Source organism: Marmota marmota, unplaced genomic scaffold (assembly GCF_001458135.2).
Source record: "Marmota marmota marmota unplaced genomic scaffold, marMar, whole genome shotgun sequence".
Lineage (NCBI taxonomy): Eukaryota > Metazoa > Chordata > Mammalia > Rodentia > Sciuridae > Marmota > Marmota marmota.
Window position 1 is genome coordinate 29,804,553 of NW_026000037.1, and position 16,918 is coordinate 29,821,470.

Genomic DNA, 16,918 nt, shown 5'->3' on the forward strand with positions numbered 1-16,918 from the left:
ATAATTGTGTACTAGGAACTTCAGTGAGAGCCTAGAAACACAAGACTTGACACTTGCTCCTAGGGAGCTGACCATTGTAAAGTTAAGACAAGAAGAAAATAGGAATCAAAATAGATCTGAATGTTTGGCCAAAGCTTACACATATTATTATCAACAAAGTGAAGTTTACCTTTCTATGCAATGTGCTGTCTCATAATATTTGAGCATTTTACTGATCTGAATGGTCTAACAATTAAAGTGTTCTGCCTACAATAAGATGAACCAATAAGGAAATGAAATTAATATGTGCTAAGACAGTAGCGATTATCATGAAATTATATAATAACACTTTATATCCACAATATAAAAGTTGCTATAATCTCTGTAGGGCAATTACAATAAGAGCTACCTACTAGCAGCAAATAATCACGTAATGAAAAGGACAATGATGAATGTATAATTGCAGAGTATTCATATGATAATTAGCTAGGTAGTAACTGGAGAATAAGTGAATGGCTATTCTCTGTAACAGAAATGAAGTAATTTTCAAGGGAGGTCATTACTGCATTCCGTCTTTCTTTTAATTCTTTCTCAATCTTTCCTTTTCAAACAATGAGAAATGCAAGGAAACACTTCTTCATGTAATCATTCACCATAATAGACTACATAAAAATAGGTACATGTGTTGGGGTATATACAGTGTTATGAGTATTCATTGTGAGCCAGATATTTATAAAGTCACTGTATTTAACTACTTTTCCAAATATTCCCTTCTATTGAAAAGAAATTGCCAAGGCATTTAGCTATTAACTTATATTTGCAACTGGGCTCTTCAAATTATGTTAATGAAGTGTGAAATTAAAAGAAAAGAAAACCAAACTGAAATAATACTAACTAAACAGGGGCTGGAGCTATTCAGTTAAGAATAATGGGGTACCTGGAGAGTCTTTGACCAGTAATACAGTCCAGTTATTCAAGGGGAACTAATTATAGAACTGTATGAATGTATACTAATTGTTCTAATTCACTGAATTTTGGTCTGGCCTTTAAAAAATTAGTTCTGTAAATTGGTTTGATTCATGATTAATTGAGCATTTGATCATTTAGGATTTTGCACACACAAACACACACATAAAAACAGTAAATTAAAAGGAGGATAAGATCACATTCAACAGGAAGACTAAGTAAATGCCACAATGCATACTCGTAGGCATTCCCCTTACTCTTTAGGTGTGTCCTAGGAGCAGTAGGTTCTATGAATTCTGTTGGTATTCTCCCTCGAGAGAGGTTTATAGCAGCTTCCATGTTTTTATAAAATGAAGAAGAATTTCTAGGATAGCCAACCATAGTATTTTTGAAATTTTTGATGAGCATTTATACCAGAAGACTTATTAAGAGAAAAACAAAAATAACCAGAATATGAGAGACATGGAAGTCTAGCACTTCTGCATGCTAAAAATGTGGACTCACTTGAGTTACTTGATTAATGTTTCTAGGATAGACTTTGGTCATGTATGAACTGAGGCACTGAGGTACTTAAACTAAATTATCCCAAGATTACCATGATGGCTTCCTCACTCAGAGATCCTGAACAACGCCCCCTTTATATCATCAAGGCCAATTACAACCTGTTTTGAGTAAAAAGGGTAGAAATAATGATTATGCTGCTGATAAATATGTTAAATCTTTTCTTCATGCCAGGAATAGATGTCCATTATTGATGTTATCAATCTTTTATAGGTGAATAAAACAAGGCTCAGAGGATTTAATCAAGTTGTAAAAGATCACACACAAATAAAAAGGAGATTGGAATTTCAAACCCAAATTGGCCTAATTCTCATACATAAACTATTATTTTTTCTTATTCAATATTTCATACATTTACTTAGAAAAACTTCTGTAAAACATTTTGAATATTTCTGTTGTTCTTTCTCCTTTATGTGTATTTAAACGTAGCCCTATCAGATGTCTTAGTGTCTAATCACCAGTGAAAATGTCAAAGCACACCAAAAGCAGGAGACACAAGAAAATCTGTATAATATAACCAAACCCTGTAATCTCAGAGCTCAGGGGCAGTCAACACCCTCACACCTGAGCCAGAGGTTCAGATTTCAAGTGACATTCTTACACTCCTATTCCAACCCAAGTTGGATATTTGGATATTTATCATTTGTTCACTGTTTGAACTTTTCATACATGAAGGAAACATTTAAACACTGATGTGGTCTATTCATTAACATGCAGGATCAACTTTTGGTCACCCCAGATACATTCAAAAACAAAATAACAGCCAAGGAATCACTAAGCAAAACATGCCTGAATCATGACTATTTACTTATATTTAATTTAGGCTGAAAACATTTGGAAGGTATTTCGTAATGTGTTGAGATTCTTAAATATGTTAACAACAATGATGGTGGTCTTTCCTTCCCTAGAGATACCTAGCATCAAGTAAGAGATGATTTTCCATATAGCATGGCTTAGCAGGCAAAAGACATAAACTAACTTAGACAAATTTGCTTAGAATTCTGAATGTTGTCTTTGAAGGATTAAATCAGTAAATTAAAGGAAAAAACCTAGAATTATAAAATATTAAAATTTATCCTTGTTTATATTCCTCTAATATTTTACACAGCCTAAGATATTTTAATAATTAAACTTATTGCATATTTTTTAAAATCTATCTTCTAACTTCAGATATAAATTTAATAAAGTAGGCAAACACTAAATCCAGGTATGCCAATTAAATATTCACTAAGGGGAAAAATTTATGAAAACTCTGATTAGAGCTGATAAATTTTCATCAGGATAGCATATTTAAGAAAATTAGCATTTTATAATTTATTACTAAAATAGTATTTATAAATGAAATGTTTCTATAGAAAAGACAAAAAAAAAAAAGAAATAATAAAATATATCCTGAGAAAATAGTGCCATTTCTGAGTGTTCAGATGGAGGAAAAATGTTACTATAAGAAACCTAAATCATCAAAAACTTGATCTGAGTGAGCAGCATATGAAGTGAGATTTAATAAGGACCAGAATTTAGATTTTTGAGAGACTGCTGTTGCAAAATGTATATAAATAAAGATAGTATCGGTAATTTTAGAAATAGTCAAATATCAACCTGTAAGACTACCATGACAATGTTTTTTCCAATATCAGAGAAACCTGTGTAAATATCCATGAATTTTACTTAGAAACAATGTTCTGGGTTGAGCGACTATTTTTAAACCAGACTAGTTATAAACAGCTTTAGCAAGTAACTATTTATAAAGTGATAGAGAGTAATTTGAGACTTGTGAGCAAGTTGAGTTGCAGATGACAGCTAAATATGGATGATCAGATGAATCAGTAAGTGAGTAAGCATATGATGGCCTTAAAGGAAAGAGCAGGAAGTAGGCAGATGTAGGCACTACCTCTGTGACCACAGACAAAGCACTGTCACAGTAAGGCCCTGAATTCTCCATCAGAACATTGAGTCTGTGTTAAGGTTCAATAAATTTTAATGTAATACATTTATTGGTATCGTCTATGTTAATAATGTTTACTGTGTGAGCATTTTCCATGACCCTTGAGTGCTGAAAACTCAATCCTCAGGGCTAACATGGTTGACAAAAATCAAGATCAAGGGCATTTTCATTAACCAATACAATTAACTATTTTTTTAAAAAAGGTAATTCAGAGCAAAAAGTAGTAACACATTTTTAGAAACTGGGAAGATTTTCATAAAAAAAAAAAATGGCAGGCAGGGTACTCTGAATAGAAGGTAATCATGGAAAAGATCATCTCAGAGGGGTGCATCATGAAAAAAGTTACTGTCATCATCTTTTAGCCTGAGTGGAAAGACACATAAAGCCCAACTACACCATCCCTGTCTGCCCCATTTTTCTTCTTTCTCTCTTACTGCTGTCTTTAGCTCTCCCTCTCTTTCTCCCTTCTTTCTGTCCTTCCTTCTTTCCCTGTCTCTTTCATTACTATCCTTTTTCTTTTTCTTCTCCCTCTAATTCTCACTTTCTTCCTTCTTTCAAATCAAAATGCTTATATACTTCTATGTGTCTTCTCTCAAGTTTTCCCCCAGTACCTTGCAAACAGACAATAGGAGCAGAAATGATAGATGGATGGATAGACACATAAGATGTCATTCATTACTTGTTACACAACTTTTTTTGTGTTTCTGCCATTATGCTGATTCATTCCTATCAATTCAATTTAAGGACTGATGGCCCTCATATCATTAGTATAGACTCTCTCAATTTTCAAAACAGAATACAAATTAGTCACTAAATTGAAAATCAGATTTTCATTAAAATTTAGACACTTGAATTTTGAACTAATCTTCCAGTGCTATTCTAAAACAAGTCACTTTCTATTCTCAGTGTGTCCCAGACTTAAGTTGTATGTGATCCTATGAGGCAACCTAGGATAGATGGATTTTTTTTCCTAAGGGTAATTTTTCAATATAAAATTGAGCACTTATATTGTAATAAAAATCTACTGGATATCTCTGGCATTCCCTTTTTACTTAATTTTGCTATTTTTTATTGTTATTTCATGTGTTGGAAAAGTTAATAAATTTTAAAATATATATTTTTATCAAATCAGATTTATAATGCTTACAATTTTATATTAATGAGAATTAAATTGAACAAAGTATTTTACAGATTTATTCTACCTGCTATATTCTCTATTTGATGGGTTACATAACCACAAGGTACATTATAAATCATTCTTCTTTCTGTGTGTGTGGTTCTTTATTTTTTTTATTTTTTTATTTTTTTAAACTACGGGATTCAGAAGCCCTAATTTTAAGACACAGGAATTTTAAATTCTGCTGAAGAGAGCATACTGGCTCATAATCTCTCTTGCCATTCTTACCAATAATCAGGTTAGATAGAAAATGAGAAAATGTTTCTAGCAGAATATTGCTTGATAGGCTAATAATACTAATTAATGGTGCTAACAACTTTAATTGTTAAACATGAAGGATATGATATTGATATTAATGATAAAATAGGAAAATTATTTCTTCTCTTCAAAGCATTTAAAGATTTTTTTTTTGCGGGGGCCATCATTCTTTATTGGTGCTTTTAGATCCAGGAGTGTGTACTTTTCTTTTTTTTTTTTTAATTTATTTTTTAAATACATGACAATAGTGGAATGCATTACACTCATTATTACCTATATACATCATTTAAAGATTTTTTACTCAAGGCATCTTATTCAAAACATGTCAGTTAATATTTTAAATTTTTCTTTGTCTTTTTGTTTTGTTTTGTTTTGTTTCTTTTTGTGGAACTTGGGATTTAACCTAGGGCCTCCCCATGCCAGGCAAGCACTCTGAACTATAAACCCAGCCCTTTCATTTATTTGAGACACAGTGTCACTAACTTTCCAAGACTAGTCCTGAATTTGTGATCCTCCTGCCTCAACCTCTCAAGTAGCTGGGATTACAGGTTTGTAATGGCTAAATCACTACCTTTAAAAAAATCACTCTTCAATTTATATTTGATGTTTTTCTTTTTGTACCAGGTGTTGAACCCAAGGATGCTTAATTATTAAGCTACATCCCCAACCTCCCCTCTTTTTAAATTTTGAGACAAGGTCTTGCTAAGTTGCTTAGGACCTCACTAAACTGCTGAGGCTAGATTTGAACTTGTGATCCTCCTGTCTCAGGCTCCCTAGCTGCTGATATTATAGGCATGTGCCACCATGCCCAGCTATGTTTGTTTTTAAGAATGGTAATAGTAGAGGAATTTAACTAGAAACAATTTATTTGGTTGAAAGTAAGCCTCCAGTAAATATTTTTATTTGATTTTATGTGTTGGTCTGGGCATGTTTTATGTACTATATTGTTTTCAAATACCCAATTTTGTTTGTAGATAATTATTCATGAATTCATGCAGTTTGCTTAATGCCAAGTACAGCAGAATCATAATGGATATTTCTACAATGAAAAGCTTTGCATTATTTTTTAGTGTGTATGGGGAGCTTCTAAAGGAGCACTTGCCAATTTATTTCAAAGCCAGTTCTTTAGAAGGATACTGGTACTTGTGTAACAGGTTATTTTCAGCCTTTAATCAAGTGGTCTTAGGACTGCCCTTTCATTGTCTTTGTATTAATTTGTATATACTTCTTTCTGAGTTGGATAGAAAGAGATCAAACCTGTCTTTACTGTTAATATGACACAAAGGTAGAAGATGAAATGATCTTGGCATTAGCAAGGGATAACATGCTGTTCTGAGGGTATTGTGATATCAGAGTTGTCTCTAGATCAAGTGAAGCTACATAAAAACAAATGGCTGCTTTCATGCCTGCATGAGTGATTAAGCATCTTTAAAGATGGTTTCCAGTGATGTTTAGTGAAATTGCTAAACATAATTACTAAAATTCCAAATGCAAGATATGTGAGATAGAGGTAATAGTTAACTTTACAAATATACTATTGTCAAAAATGCTGTTGGAATTTGAAACTTAATTGCATAAAACATACTGGTATACTTCTGCAATTATGAAACAAAGTCCACTTTGATCCTTCATGGATCCTTTTGACTATACTATTCTCAGTTGTAGTTTTATCTCTCTCAATGTAAAAAGGTATTTTAGTTGATTTTCTATTTATCAAATAGAATGCAAAAAAAAAGGTCTTCACAGAACCCTTATACTGACATATCCTAAATACCTAGATTAATGTATGATTCAAGTGTTTAAAATATATCAATTGAATAAATTAGTTTTAATAATAAAAATGTGTAGTTTGACTAACATATGGCTTACTGTTTTAAAAGATCTATCTCATTTTTGAATAAATTTCATTTTTATATTATCACATTTGCCCAAAATGTTTTCCTCTTATTATTTTTACATTTCATCTAAATGAAGGCATATTGTTATAGGAAATATCCATTTTCAGTAATTTTAGTTTTACTGTTGGATCAAAATTGTCTTCAACCATATTTTTAAAACCCTGTCACTTTCTTCTAAGAAATCTAAAGTAAAAGAATAACTACAATAATCACATTATCTTCCCCTTAGCTAACCATTCTTTACCACTATCAAATGAAAAAAAAATAATTTGTCCATTTCCTTCATACACATAAATTTAAACCTAATTCTGTTTTGTGACTACTCAAACTGAAATCACAAGCATGGACCATAGATCTAAATGAGCTGGAAAGGAAAGATGGCCCACAATTTGCCCTGCTCTTTGAATTGGATGGGATCTTTTCAGTAAACAAAAGCAAAACAAAACTCTGTTTACATACATTTAAATATCTAAATTCCACATGCTGGGTACACTTGCAAGATTGATGAGGTATGCAAAACAATTTCACGATTTTATGTTCTAACCAAGCAGACAATCAAGAAGGTGAATAATATGACACAGTGGGGGAGGGGCGGGAAAGAGCTGAGATTCTAGCTGAGATTCAAAGAGGAGCTAAGACAAAATGGAGATTAGAAAGGCTAAGCTGGCATGGAGGCTCTCATGTGTCAATCAACTGAGGTATCAGGGGTGCATTTGGGTGGGGGGGAATACAGAGATTTTTAACAATAGGAGAAACCAGCCATAGAAGAATGTGTAGCAGCAATCTAAGTGAGAGTGATAATTACCCAAAGGGTTTCCTGTTCACCAAGACAAAAGAATTTGGGGACCCTACGTAGACAGGGCTTCAAATATCTTGCTACCTTAACTGTGAATAAAACACTGAAGAAATGTTTAGCTTTTTTTTTTATGCTTTAAACCATCTCTAGATTACTTTATTATTATTATTGTTATTAGTTCTATTGACTTATATGTGACAGTAGAATCCACTGGTAGTTTCACTTTCCATATCAGGATTCCTCAGGTTCAAAGCTCAGTTGAAATTTATCTTCATACTAATAAGAGCAACTGCAAATATTCTACTGTGTGTTCTTAGTAATTTTCAAAAATCTTTGGTCTCTTCTACCTGGCCCTGCCATAGACATAAGCAGCCCAAGATTAAACATTTTATTACTACCTCTTTTTAATGGAGTGGATAATTAAAAGACCAGTTTGAGCCAATGTGCCACTTGAGCTTTGAATGTTTTGATAGTGACCTTATCAAAGAAGCAATAGGAGGGGAAGAATATCAAATGGCAGAACAATTTGCCTTTAGAAGCATAATTTTGGAGTCAGATCCACAAGGCTACAGATTGTGGCTCACATGTTCTCTAGTGTGAAAGATTAGGAATACCACTTAATCTCATTTTTTTTGGTACTTTCAAAGTTGTATTAGTAACATTAATCTCAAAGAGTTATTTGAGTATTTGTTGAAACACTGCACATTCATAGGCAAAATATTAGAGCATGGTATATATTCCTGCAATACCTTGATATATTCAGTATATGTTAATTGACTCCCTGTTCTACCCCCAGGAAAATCAAGTAGGAGAGAAAAGATAAATTTCAAAAGTGTTTCCTTCTGTGCTTTTTTCCCTTCATCATTTCTCCTTTTCATTTAGCTAGCTTCTTTTTCTGGTCTCAGATATCTCTTCCTTTAAGAAATCCCTCCTTTAGGCTCAAATTCATATTCTTCCTGTAGGTTTTTGTAACCTCCATGTTTCACTAAACTGTTCTTGTAATAACCTGTTTCCTTTTCTGAGCCACACAATACACTGAAAGTTCTAAGAGAACAGGAAATGTTTCTAACATGACTATGTCTTAATACCTAACATAAAGACAGGCTCTCCATAAACATTGGAGATGTTCACTGACCAACTGACTGACAGAACAAAGCTATCTAAGAAGACAAAGAGATAAATGCCAAAAATAATCCCATTATGTCAGCAAATACAGTAGTCTCATATCAACAATGCTTAACTCTTTCTAACTTACTTGACAGGTGGTGGTTCTAATACCAATTACAACACATTATATCTTTGGATTTTTTGTCAGGTACTGTTAACTTTATAAACTAGAGATGTTTTTAATGTCTACACTTAACTGGAACCAGTGGGAGTAAGCCATACAGGTGCATTTCTAATAAGTTGAGTTCTAATTGAAATTATAATGGTTCCCAAGCATATTACTAGAGGACTTCAAAACTCTCAATGAGAGGATGAGCAGATTGTTATTTAATTTGACTATCTTGTTCTTAGACACAGATTGAGTTGGTTCTAATGGGCACTTTTGCCCTAAGGTTATTATCATTTAATTACAAATAACCTCAGATATTGTTGACCTCACACTTAACACCTTGGTTTAAATGTAAACTGCTATGCTTATTTATTTGTTTTCACTTACCTAGAAAACCTTGCTTCAGAATAGTGTGAAATATAGCTATATTTGTTCCTGAACAACTTGCTTAAAAAATATTTAATTTCAGTTTTGCCATTATTTATCTCTGTCTCTCCTTCCTGGGCTGCTGCTGTTAAAATTAATTTGCATTTCAGACTTCAGGATTTTATATTGCTATTAGAGTTGTAAAATGTTTTTACTCAGCACAACTAAGAACTGATGTTTTATCTCCCACTAATGGACCTTTAATTAGGCACTGTAATGAACCATTCTGTCATTCCTTCATTTATAGAGAAAAGATTTTGTATATGCTAGATACAATTTTGACAGAATATCAGGTTCATTGAACCTTGCTGACTCACATCTAATAGATCCTAAATTTATTACTCTGTTGGATTTGTCATTTTAATGACACTGTCCACAGACTTATTATGCTGCCAAAGAAGAGCATCTCACATACTTACAAGAATATTTGTTGACATCCTGATCAACAACTCCTGGGGTCTAATTCTGAATATAATATTACAACTTCAGAACCTTGAGCAAGTTATTTAACCTCTGTCTAAGAATTAATTGGTTAATTTTAATAAACGCTTTGCACTACACATGGGAAGTGCTCTGACTGCTAATAGTGATAATAAAATTATAATGCAGTCCTTTATAAAGCATCAGGCTACCTCAGACTGTGATTCTATTAAGTTGCTAATTAAAATATAAGTTGATGGAATTTATTCTTTGAAAAATACAAATTTCTATAGTGACAACTATATAATATTTTTAAGTCAGTTCAAAGAGCATCAAGAACACTGATTGTTCAATTTAAAAAGAACAAAACTTATTAACAAACTGGGGAAAAAAAAACCCTGATTTTCGCTTATAACACACCAATTTGGAAATAAGAGACAAAAGGAGCAAACATGAGCTCAAGATTAACCACACACAGATGGCAGTTTTTGTACATTGAATTGGTTGTTCTTTCATCAACTCTTCTTCAAGCCACTTTCATTTATTTATTGATCTGCATGATTATTTGTTCATTTATTTATTTGACAAGTTACTGGTTTCAAAGAGTCCCAAACAGGAGGAATGTACAGAGTTAAGGAAAATGCAAGGTAATAGTGATCAGTCAGAAGAAAGACAAAGTAACAGAATTCAGAGGGAAAAATCTTGATCCTAACTGACAGAGGACATGGGACAATTTCAAAAAGGAAATGTGGTTCAAGCTGAATAGAGTCACAGTGCCAGGGAAGTTGGCATTGTTATAGAAAATGGTGATCAGTGTGGTCTTACTAGAATGAAGAATTATTGCAAACTTAGGATGGAGAGTAATGAGGGTCTTCATTACATGGCACAATAGTTTGCTATTGACCTTCACATGCATGAAAGTCATTTGGGGTGTGAAAATGTAAAGCAGAGAATAACAACATTTTCAAATCGACTGCTGATAAACAGTAAGTTGGACAGGCAAGATGAAAAGTTACATATGGCTTACAACAAGGGCATTTATATATGTCAAGAAGAGGCTGGTCTCATATTAAAGAAAAAAAAACTTTTGGAAAGGAAATAGCAATTTAAAATTAAGTCTGTTTTTGTATTGCAGCAGAAGTGGCCCCACTCAAACATAAGAGGCAAGATAATTTGTATTACTCTTCATTCCCAAACAAGCCAGTGTGTGTAGTTGAATTCTGTACTTATCCATGTACTTCCTACAATGACCAGAGATCATAGGCATACATTTTATCCATGATGAAAAATTGTTTTTTTTTTCACATGTATGATGATCACATGTATGATGATCTTTCTACATTTGGGGTCTCATAATTACTTCATTTCCTTCTATTAGTTCTATGAATTCATTTATCCTACCAATGAATTAGGTGTTGTATTTATTCTCTTCTGTAAATGTAAATAAGCTGGAAAATGATTTTATTATGGGTAAAGTGTAAATATATGACTGCTGTTTCAAAAATAGGTACTGAGGGCAAATGAGGAAATACGGAGACCAGTTAGTAAAAACTCAGACAAGAGATACTTATACCTTGGATGCAGATATTGAGGGTGGAGGTAGTGAGAGGTATTTCGATTCTGGGAAAAAAGAGTCAAGAAGTATTTATTTTTTTACTTATTTTTTCCTGAGCAACAATTATTTCCCTGAATCCCTTTAAAAAGAGGAAATACTGATAGAAGAAAATTTGGGTGAGAAAATGTTAATTTAGAACTAAATCATGTGACCATATCACATGAACAAAATTAGGTAGGAAATCTAAAACTCAGGAGACAGGTTTATCCAGAGTTACAAATTTGGAATCATTATTTGAATAGTAATAAATACAATGGAATTTGGTAAAATCATCTGTGTAGTGGGTCTTAACTTTGTTTGCATATCTGAAACACCTTGGAAGTTTTCAATAATAGAAAGAATGTGATGCAGGCAAGCAGAATTGCAAACCTTTTTAGATTATGTCTGGGAAACTATACTTTTAAAAATCATTGGGGTCATTCTAAACTATGCAGGATTTCCAGGAATTATTGATTTTAGGAGTGAGTGCTATAAAGAAGAAAGAGATCAGAAGACAGAGTTGCCATCATTGCAAAGTTTCAAATTGGAGCTAAAAATTTTATCTTCAGGGAGATGAGAAAGAACAGGCAAAAGAAACTTGAGAAGAAACAAATGATAAAGTGAAGTGAAAAAATAAAGAAGATATCATATTCATAAAGAGAAGTGAAGAAGATACTTTAAGAAAGAGAGAGTGATTAATTCCTGAAAGCAGTTATGCAATAGGAATTGAGAAAGAATCCTTAGAGAGCAACAAAGAGGATGTAAGCAAAATCCATCAACATGACTTTGCATAAAAGATGTTTCAGCAGAACAATAAAGACCAAAGCTTGACAGAAGTAGAGTCAAAGGAAAAACAGTAATAGAAGAATTATAGAGAATAATGGTGCATTAAATTAATGCTATCATTAAATAAAAGATTGAAAAGGAGATGAATAAAATTAGATTGTAAATAGAAAAATATATGGGAATAAGGAAGGCTTTTATAGAAATAACTATGGAAAGGGAATACAATTGCAGGAAATACATCCATAAGGAGCTGAATGATCAGCAGGAATGGAGAATATAGGACTAAATTCAGCACAGGGCTTCTGGTAATAAAAAGAACGGCAGGCATGTAAACACAGGATAAATCAGACTGGTGAATAGAATGGCAGGATCCTGTGGCCACTCTCTTCAGATGGTTTCTGCTTCTTATCAATGAAATAGAAAGCAAGTGTCTCAGCTAAACACAGATTGGGGAGATTATCATAAATTTGAGGAGAACAGAGAAGGTGTCATGTAGACAGCTAGGATAGAGGATTGATGGATTATGAAATATGGTAAAGGCTATAGTGAGTTTCCATCTGAGATTATTAATAAAAGTTTACATGCAATCAGCAGGCTTGATTATATGTTATATGTTTTTATATATTATATGTTATATATTATATGTTTTATTATATATTATATGTTTTCCTGTAGTTGCTTTCATCTGTGAAGTGCAAATTCAGGAGAGACCAAACACTGAGAGTAATAACCATGGTTCCCCCTCAACCCTTCAACCCACCCCCAGGAAAATGCAGTAGGGGAGAAGAGGGACCAAGTGAGTTGAGAATGTATACAAGGCAATGATTATAATAATGGACCATGAAAACTAAGCTGGGGAGGAAGAATAATAAAATCTTTAAAAGAAGAGTGAGACACAAGGTAAATAATTATTAGGGTTTGAGGAATACAACCTGAAAAAGTGAGGGTGGCCACAGTGAAGATATTGGAGGGAGCAGAGATGCAGGCAATGAAGATGAACTAATGCAAACATAAAACTATGCTGCCAAACAGGGTCCCAGAGGGTGCTTTTACTTACAGTACTGACATCTGTCTCCAGTGTACTCAGCCCGGCAGTGACAGAAAGGCTGGTTCCCAGCAGTCACAGTGCAGGTCCCTCCATTTTGGCAGAAATCTTCACAGACTGTCTTACCACAGTTTGGTCCAGTGAACCCCAGCGCACAGATGCAGGTGGGTCTCCCTTGTGGAAAAACAATGAAAAATCAACAGCATATTAATAGACTAAAGTGGTTTATATTGATGGAGTTGTAACTGGATAAAAATGGGGAAGTCAAGTTTCTGGTCGATGTCTGTCCACGATTTGTCCTGAGACTTTATACAGTAACAAAACCTCTTTAGAGGAATTGTAGAGAATAAGGGTGCATTAAATTAATGCACCATTAATTTAGTTTATAGTTTCCCCATATGTCCAAGGAAGCTTATGTTAGAAGCTAACAAATACTCAAAGATCATTTTTGGATAATTATACTTGCACACACATTTTGAATCCTTAATTTCTTATATCATTCCTGTGATTCTCTTTCATGACTATTTTGCTTTTCAATTATTTTCAGTCTACCCATATGTGGTAATAAAGGTTATATTTGAATTAGAATATAAAATATATATAAAAATATAATCATATTTCCCAGTTTTTAATCATTAGCTAACAACCAGTGCCTATTTTACATAAGGACTTATCCTATACTCACTATAAGTAAATATTTTTACAACTTTAAAGTAGGCATGTCATGCATAATGATTGGATTTATCAACATTAGTTATTTATTATTTATTTGATTTAAATATACATGCTCTGTTTAGTACATAAGAACTAAGTATTATTTTCCATAATTTTTATATTTACTCACGAGGGACTGCTATTTAAAGTCGGGGAATAAGAAGATAATTTAGAAGTTTAATGAAAATTGTACAAATAAAATTTGATGAATCATATTTGAATATTTTTATTTGTTCTGTGAGAATTAACAGCAGAGTGAAAGTGAGCAATCCTTTAAAATGTTTGGAATACAAATGGTTAACTGTTCTATTAAGAATGTCTCTAACATCCAGCTGGTTAAAGACTGAGTAGAAAATAGAATGCAGAACTAGCTCTGTAGAAGAGACAGAAAACATTGGTAGGAATAAAGAATGACCATTAGAGTTTGCCAAAAAGTAAAGAAAAAAACATGAAAGATAATGAAGAAATTCTGGTGTAGTTTCCATTTAAATAGAACTCAGACAAAGTCACTCAGTTAACAAGCATTAGAGATTATACTAGTCATCTCCAATCTTGTCTTTGTAGACCTAGAAGCATAATTAAGGTGGTTAGAGAAATTCACAAATGTCAGGCTTGCCAAGACCTGAAGTAGAAAAAGTCATAATTTGTCTCTATTGCCTTGAATTCTCTATCTAAGGATAAGCCTACATTTTGAGCAGTATTCTTAAGTGAATAAAATACTTGCAAATAAAATTCACTTGCATTTCCTGGAGAATAAACTGAAACTCTAAAATTTTCCAATTAATTTCACTTTGAAAGGATACTACATAATCAAAAATGCTAGAAATTGTTGCTCTAAGTGAACAAAGTAATATGTATTTTACAGTGAGTAGCATTGCTCTAAAACTTATGATTTATAAATGTTATTAGTCTGGCAGCAGATAAATGCCTATTAATAGCTTGAGAAAGAAGGCAAATTTTATGTAGGTTAAAAGCTGAGTAACTTCATTATTTCTGTTGCCAAAAGAACTTGCTTACTAAATTTTAGCTACATATTTTCCTTGTGGTGGTACAAGTTTTTCTAGTTTTTGTTGACATAGAAACAAAATATACTCTCTGGCACATTAGTGAGTGAAAAATAGACACAGACAAGAGAACAAAGGTGGCATTGGGTGAAGAGGTGGATATTTTTGGAACATGGTTACCTAGGAAAATAAGAATGCAGAACAAAAGAATTAATTCCTCTTTTTCCATAAGAGCTCCTGAATGACCTACAGAGAAATAGAGCATGTAAACACTAATACAAATTAACCTGAGCTAAATTTGAAACAAACAGTGCACAAATATAGTAGAAATCCAACTGCATTAGAATGATCATGAAAAGTGGCACAGTGAGGTAGGATGTAAATACTGTAAATTCATGGTTTTCTATATTGATTACTAGTTTTTTTTTTTGTTGTTGTTGTTGTTTTGGGGTTTTTTTTTGTTTTTAAATCAGGAGTGAAAAAAAAAGAGTAATGCAATAAAGGTTTGAAAAAAGTAAACAAACCACTGACTTATTTTCAAATTTGTACACCTGTCACTCAGGGAAATAACACTGTAGGTTTGGTACTTTCATCTAAGCTGTTTTGAAACTAGAATAGTCTGACCAGGTTGGCCCTAGCTAGCATATGCCCCATGTCATCCAGATTTCAGCCAAATTATTTTCAAAAGATCTTCATCTGTCTTCCTTTGAAGACAAATTTTTCTTTTTGATAAGTAAAATCTTCACATTAAGGGGAATATTATCTAACTGAAATTGTACCGATACAGGAGATCTTTTGTTTGTTGATGAGAAATGAATCATCTGCTAAAGAATTGTATAATATGCTCCTACTAACATTTTCAAGAATCTTTCTGGGTGTACCCTAAAAAGTTGCACTGAAATAATTTCCAAAGATTATTGTTATTATAGTATTTTTTTTAGGTAGCAGAACTTGATTTTGATATTTGAAAAGGAAATAGCAATGGTAGGATGATTAAATCAAAAATTTATAGCAGTGATGTATCTGGCAAGTTTGGGAGTTGGCAGTCTACAAGGAGAGCCTAATCAGAAAAAGTGTCAATTGACCTAAGGAAGGAGTAGGAGGAACTGTTTCCTGGCACTAAATCAGCCTTGTTTCCTGGCTCTAAATCTGTCTTGTTTCTGTAGCATCCTAAGCATGGATATTGAGAGAGTAGCTTCTCTGACTGCCTACATTCATGGTCTGTCAATGTGGAACCATGAGCAAATATCACCTCTCTGTCACTTTGTATATAAACTGGAGATAATAATAATACCTACTGCATGGATTTGTTGTGTATAATCACAAAGAATAAATAATATAATTCATGCAAATCATTTCTAACTGTATTATACACATAGGAAGTACTCAGTGACATTTTAGCTCAGATTATTATTTTTTTTCTATTGAATGACATTCATCATTTTAACCATGACTTATCCAGAGATTCAATCATACTTACAAAGGCACTGTAATATTTTATGTAAACCATTCTGAAATGTATATTATATTACACAATTTATTTCCATTATTTATTGAGAATAAAATAAAATTGGAATTTATTTTTATGCTGGCATTAGGATAGAGCCACAATTCTCCATCAACTTTACTGACTCCAATACTTTTAAACTTTGAATGATGTGCCTTTTCCTCTTTTTAGCTTCTAAATATGTTCAATTCCACTTTTAAAATAAAGAACACAAGGCAACAACAAACAAATATAAAAAGAAGGCAAACATAATATTTGCTAAATACATGTTTTGTCAAACTGCAAGGTTTGATACATCTCTAAAATTCAAAAGATAATTACATTCCCTACTTCCTATTCTAACAACGCATGATAAAGTGAAATACACAATCCAATATCTCACTGGGTTTGGAGTATTTATTTTTTAATTTACAAGATAATGTGTCTTGATATACTGCTTCCTCTTGTGTTCTCAGAAGAGAGGCCAGATCTCTTGATATGGATATATGGTAATGAAAACTGATACTGATTCTCTAGTGTTAAGAAAGGTTTAAGAAATGAGGTGTTTGCTGGGCATGGTGGCCCAC

General features: G+C 32.7%; 1 protein-coding gene across 1 annotated transcript in view; it reads right to left on the minus strand.

Moving 5' to 3' along the window:
- Lrp1b (LDL receptor related protein 1B) overlaps positions 1-16,918 on the minus strand; it is a 1,807,788-nt gene that overhangs the window by 51,207 nt on the left and 1,739,663 nt on the right. The window contains exon 84 of the mRNA XM_015479144.2: positions 13,140-13,301. Coding sequence (XP_015334630.1) covers positions 13,140-13,301 — 162 coding nt within the window. The remainder of the gene's footprint in view (positions 1-13,139; positions 13,302-16,918) is intronic.